Here is a 6,626-nt window from a genome sequence, read left to right on the forward strand (position 1 = left end):
AACAGAATATCGTAGAGGATGGACGACTTGGCCGCAAGTGGTGTCATGTCGAAATTCTACAGATACGGTTGACTTAGCGACCGAAGCGAATATTCTAGGGAGCGAACGTCGTAGAAGTCCAAGTACATAGTCGGAAGAATCTCCTCGAGAAGGGCGGCAATGGTAGGCACGATATGGGCGACGCAGGCGAACACTGTAGTTTTCAAAAAAGTAAATTGACTCGAAGCCCATGAATAAAGCTATTGTAACTATCTGCATGCTTCAAACCCCAAACTAACCAGAACGTCCAAGCAATCTTCTCCTTCCAGCCCGAATCTCCATACAATTGCCTGTCATATACAAACACCAGCCGATCACTCAACATGGCTCATACTCTTCTCCTTGATATCCGAATCATGATCGGCTCGTCGTTCGGTGACCTCGTAAGGGTTGACATAGGTAGTCGCAAACTTCCTCGCCGAAACGCCCTGATCGAAGAGCATATCCAGCTCAGCATAAGAGCGGTCCTTGGGCTCAGGAAGTCGGAAGTAAGCCCACAGGAAACACAAAGCGCAGTTACCAGCCCAGAAGAACGCAGACTTGGCTCCCCAGTTCCAAGCCGTCGGGTTGAGCGAGTACAAGCCGATGATGTTGGTGTATGCGACACCGACGATGTTGTAGGCGTTTCGCGCAAGCACAATGGTCCTCTGGCGGAGTCGAGACGATGGCAGCTCGGCAACGAGGGAGTAGCAGACAGGGCCGACGGTGATGTCATAGGTGAAGGTGTAGACAAGAAGCAAAGATCCGATTGCCCAAGAGTAACCAGGTGCCTTTGCAGGAATGCCTAGGCAGCCGGTGACGAAGAGGATGACGGTGAGGAGGAAGAGACCCCAGACGTAGATCTTGCGGCGGCCGACGCGGGCCATCAACGGCCAGGAAAGCACGGTACCGACGAATCCGAGGGCGAATTGGCCGATGGTCATGGTGAAGGCGGAAGATTCGGCGAGACCAGCTTGTTCGTAGAAGTATGTCGAGTTGCCCATGAAGGAGGAGCCGCAGATGGTCTGGCAGATCCAGGTCAGGCACGCAATCTCAGTTCGGCGGAGATTGACCTTTCCTCGGAAGCAGTCCAGGTATCCGGTTCCCTCGCTGATCTTCCTCTCAACCTTGTCGGTGTGAACCATCATGGCAACGGTATCGTCAGCATTGACACTTGTGCCCTTGCTCTGCAGACGCTCCAGTGATCGCTTGGCGTCCTCGACGCGGCCCTTGCGGATGTACCACCAAGGAGACTCTGGGGCAAGCAGCACAGCGATGAGGATGGGGATGGGCCAGACCCATTGGACAGCAAAGGGGATCTTGTATGACCACTTGCTCTCCAGACTGATGCATCCGCGCAGCACGCCCGAAGCAATGAGTTGTCCGATGACCCAGCAGAGGTTGACGTAGGTTGTGAGGTAGCAACGAAGGTGAATGGGGCAAACTTCAGCGGCGTAGGTCGTAGTAAGTGTCTGAAAGACGCCCCATGGAAGACCGCAGAGAATCTCGCCGGCAAGCAGCATCGACAGGCTGACAGAGAAGAACTGGATGAAGATAAAAGCAGTCATCATGACGAGCGCCGCAGCGAGAACCTTTTTGTATCCATAACGGTCGGCGAGCCAGCCGCTAGCGTACAGGCCGAGAATCTCGCCGACACTGGCACCGTTGGTGAGGCCGGACTGCCAAGCGGCAGAGATGGAGTATCCGCCCTGCCCGTCCGGGTGGCCGTAGTACTCGTTGAAGGGCTTCATGGCGTAGAGATTGCCGATGAGGATGGTGTCGTAGCCCTCCATGATGATGCAAGTAGAGAGGGCAATTGACCAGCTCATGGCTTTGGGATAAGCACGGAGACCCTCCATGAAAGTCATGTTGTGTTCGGCGGCGGCGGCATTTTCGGCTGCGGTGAGGATGCCACGGAGCTCTGCGCTGTCGTTGACCTCGTGGATGTGCTGAGCTGCGATGCTCTCACGACGTTCGTCCATGTGAGCGACGCCCTTCTCATCAGGCCCGTTGTTGTATGCCATGATGTATGGCAGTGAGCGATTGTGAGAGTATCAGAGTGGTAAGGAGGAGATGTGATGATAGACAATAGTAGTCTTGATGATGATCTGTTCATGATTTGGGGGAGGAGGAGGCATGCCTTTATAGATTCGATCCCGTGCGCGCGCGAGATTCCAGCTCAGGCCAAGTTGAGAAGTTCAGGGAGAGGATTAACTCGATACGAGCAAGCGGACTAGAAGCATTGGCCAATCGGTTCGCAGTCTGGAGTGTCTAGACTACCCCAAGTTCTGTTTGTGGAGTCGCGGGGACCCCAAACGTCAAATTGCTTGGCTACGCGGCTGCGAACTCTAAAGCTGAGAAATGTCGTCGGTCCGACATATCGGCTGGCGGTTTAATTTGATCGTGTTCACCCGCCGCGACAAAGGCGCCTCTTGAACAGACCATACCCAGACTGGACAATGGCGTAGGTATGTAAGGCAATAGGGAGAGCAGGGAATGCGTTAAAAAGCAAGATCTTTGTTGGAGGTGGCGCTATGGCAGTGGCTAGAAACAGGCGATTGAACATTCGATGTCATGCTTCAATCCGAGCATCATCAAAGTGCAAAAACTTTGTTTAATATTCTCTCAATAAATGCCGTAGATGAAAGAGGCCAAGGTAAGTCAATTGACATTGAAGCCTTGATTTATATACGTGAGGCAGACTTCTACACTCTTGCAAAGCTTAGACCTTCCGACTCCGACTAACATCAACATGTCTAAAACGATCAACAGAGACACGCGAGCCAAGACGTACCTACAGTCAAAGTCTCTCCGCAGATCCCAAAGATGAACGCGGGGAAATATCTCCTACATCATCTCCATTCGACGCTCTACCACTTTGGAGCTCTCATACCAGCTAGTCCCAGACTTTGTTCGTTCCGTGCTAGTGCCGACCTCCCGTCCCGGATAACACGGCAAGTCTTTCACGAAAAAGGAAACATCGTCAATGCACATGATGATTTTCCTCGGACCGACGAAATAAGGGAGCCAATAATGTAATTCATAACCAGACAGGTAATAAACGCCACGTTCGATAACGTCGTAGAAGTCAGGATGCAGTTTGCGGGGGAATCAGCGGCGACGCTGAGTGGTGTACCGTCGGGCCGGGTTCGCTGCAGTGGTGTGCCGGTCTGATGAGGGGATCTAGCTAGCTGCTGCGGAAAGAAATGCTTGGGGACGAGGGATAACGGAATGTGGGCGCTGAAGCTACTGGGATGATGATCTACGATGTCTTGCGTTTTACCCTATATGTTTTGCCGCCTTTTACCAGAGAAGAATAAGAGATTAAAGGTGATTAGACTTAGGCTTTGTCAATTACGCTGCTGGAGGTCTTGAATCTTACAAGGATCAGATATAAAATGTAGGAGGTAAAGGACGAGACGTAACTAACGAAAGGGTTGCCTTACAACAGCGCTGTAGTGTTTCACTAGAAGAAACAAGTACCTAAGGTTCACACCTGATAGAGAGCTCGGTGTTCACAAACTACAGCTTAAGCTCGGCTCTGTCATTCTTAGAATGGTAACGAGGGAGGCAATGCGCTCGATGAGTCTCAGCATTCAAGTGAGCCTCACTCGATTGGTCAAACCTACGAGCCATCTAACAGCGTATCTTACACGGCGTTTATAGGGCAGCCTAGATTTCACAGAGATGCCGTGCGCCTTTCGACGTGATTAAACATGGATGCAACGAACTGACACTTTTGCTCGTCCGTCAAGCATCATTCTCAATTGAGAAAATGGCGCATACCATTTGCTGATTACTGTGTATTATGTCAACCTACTTAAGCTTGTTTAGTGGTCTTTCAGCACCCTGCGCCAGGCTGGGCAACTGTTTTCTGCTACCCACTCATGATCGTTAGTACCAGTTCATAGGTATGGTAATCAACTATCCTGAGACAAAATTCTAGTCACGCAATGAACGAATGCCCCATACCTTACCTGTTTCCCGCTATAGCGGTCTTTCGCGATCAAATACCAACAAGACAAGCACTATCTCAACGATTGAAGGCCACATCTCGATATTGTTGCGCCTTCCTTGGGTTATAAGTAATAATAAGAAGAATAAATCGTAATACTGATCACTGATAGAGTACTGACAGTAGTTTAATACTGGGACGGGCTTAGCCATGATCAATACCTGTTTTTAGTCACTGAGGTATTTGTAGCAGTAGCGGTACATACTACCGACTTTTGTTGGTAAACCCGAGCAGCCAATTTTTGCAGTGAGTCACATGAAAGCTTCGGGATGTTATGATATTCTGTACTGCAAGCATGGTAAGTTCTTACATACTGTGAATAAGGTATTGGTTGGTGCAGGAACTGTACTTCCCTAGATAGCTCGGGTAAGTAGCAACTTCTACAGAGCATCAAATCGGCATTCAAAATGGCTTTTCGATACATCTACTACTACACCTGCATCATGAATGACATTTTCGCGGTGGAGGATGAGGTATATTACGGACTTTTCAGAACTGAGGACTATATATTGCAGACAGCACTAGAATAGGGAAGACACTTCAGGAAGTAGCTTCTATTGTAAGAGGCCACCCGGCGAGGCTAGCCAATGGTTACATAGGGGGATATGTAAATAAAAGGAGACATCAGCGAGGTCCACCCGGAGCCGGGCCTTCACGCAGCCTCAAGGCCAAGTAATTGAGAAAGTGGTGACATGCGAGCACCCCCAAGTTGTACAACAAAGGCGTGTGTAAACTGGAAGAGCGACTAGGCTAAATACCTATCAAAAATGCCAGCAAGTGACGCGGAAGCTATGAAAGAATGAGATCAAGGTGCCATTGCATCCACGTTTCAGCGGACTTCGCACTTTATATAAGGGGTTTTTGCATATGTATCAAGAAGAGCTTCTGGCAAGACAAGAAGCTGAATGTATTTAATTCGAATGATGATGTTTAGCGTGATTTGTGTTCATGGTTTGGTGCATGTCAATGTTGAAATGACTCGATTGCAATGAGCTCACGACTCATTAAAGCGTTGACCTATAGAGCAAGATTTCCTTTGATCTTTGGATCATATATCTCTTTAAGTGGCTCTATGAAAAGTCGGCGGCCTTCTTCTGATAGAAGCTGCACTGTGACATATCTCTGTAGTGGATGGGATGGTTATCGTCATGGCTTGTCCAATGCCTGTGCAACTCTATGTGTCTTCTGAGTTATAAGTTACGCATCAGGGCCCTGAATTAATTATAGCCATTCAACACCTATCACAGAGAGTAATGATCAGTTGAGGTCTATGTATAGGATGGCTGGCCCTGATATACCGCTTTCCACTTTCAGTCACAACGTCCTAGTTGAAAGATCAATACGAGATTGTATGTGCCTGATTGAGAGTATTAAGAATATACTTACGTTGAAGAACATTGTTTGCATCCCGATGAAGAATACCGTTCAATTGGTAAACCAAATCGAGACCATTCTAGCCTGCCAACCCAATATCTGGGGAGGCTGTGTGAAGTACCCATGATCGGGGATCATTGCCTTTCAGAGATCTAAGTAGCTTTGTTAAATGTAAGCCGTTGATGAAGTTTGTAACTCTCTTGAAGGCACCAGCATCAGCTTCACCCAAAGTGGTTCGATCCTTGTTTGAGAACACCAAGACTTCAAACACTATAATTTGACTGTACGACTCCGCAGAGGTCAGCAAATCAACAACTTTGCGCGCTATTGCCTTTGGTATACAGAGCGAGATTTGCTCGCGGTATAACACCCCCCTAGCTGCGGAAGTGAGGATGTATGTAGAAATGGAACAGCTTAACTGTCCGGAACCATAACCAGTCAGCTTGCCACTGATAACAATAACGACGCTGGTGATGACGATCACTAGTGTCAAGAACAGAATAACATTACGTTTTATTTATTGATTACAGTTAACAGAAAGTCTACCCTGTCATTTAGATGTGTTATCTGTAGTTAATACGAAGGACCCATCATCAAGACCATGCCATCGGTCGCCTTTGTTGAGATGATCCTGTGTACAAAGGCATCCATATAAAGCCTGGTTTATACCGGAATTCCATCAAGCATCGCCCTCGTTCGCTCGTCTGCAAACTCAGAAGCGATAAACTGCCCATCTAGAGACATACACTCAACGGAAAAGCTGCAGTACACAAGACTTCTTTGGGAACGCCTAGCGATAGCGAAGAAATGTATAAAATGGCCAAGGCGGCTAAGACTTCATACTTTTACTAAATTCTATAAAGTTATACGCATCTCTCAGAGCCTTGGGGCGATCGAATCTGAAGCTTGCGCCCTGCCAAATCGAGGTATTAGATGCATGTGCTGTTGTTGGTTGCGTCGTCTACCGCGAAGCTGAGGTTCGGTAATTATCCTTCTAAAAAGATGGATTTCTAGTATTCAATGACATTACTTAGTGGACTGAGATCATTGCGATTACCGAGACACAAGAAACGACTATCACGGCTATTGGGGAACTTGTCAACTTGATCAGAGTACAGTTGTCGCTGGAAACAGTATAAGAAGTCCTGTTTACTGGATATAAGACTCCAAATAACAGTCAGTAGGCCTCTTCAAAGGTTACTCATTGACGCGGGTCTGT

The 6,626-nt window shown here is 48.2% G+C and overlaps 1 protein-coding gene across 1 annotated transcript; it reads right to left on the reverse strand.

Moving 5' to 3' along the window:
• Positions 1-353: 353 nt before the first annotated feature.
• FTJAE_7939 (major facilitator superfamily transporter) lies at positions 354-2,042 on the reverse strand (the record flags this gene model as incomplete). The annotated part of the gene is made up of 1 exon (XM_037354704.1): positions 354-2,042. The coding sequence occupies one exon, from the start codon at positions 2,040-2,042 to the stop codon at positions 354-356; it is 1,689 nt and encodes a 562-aa protein (XP_037204983.1).
• Between the last annotated feature and the right edge of the window lie 4,584 nt (positions 2,043-6,626).

This window comes from Fusarium tjaetaba, assembly GCF_013396195.1.
Source record: "Fusarium tjaetaba strain NRRL 66243 chromosome Unknown NRRL66243_c0000164, whole genome shotgun sequence".
Classification (NCBI taxonomy): domain Eukaryota; kingdom Fungi; phylum Ascomycota; class Sordariomycetes; order Hypocreales; family Nectriaceae; genus Fusarium; species Fusarium tjaetaba.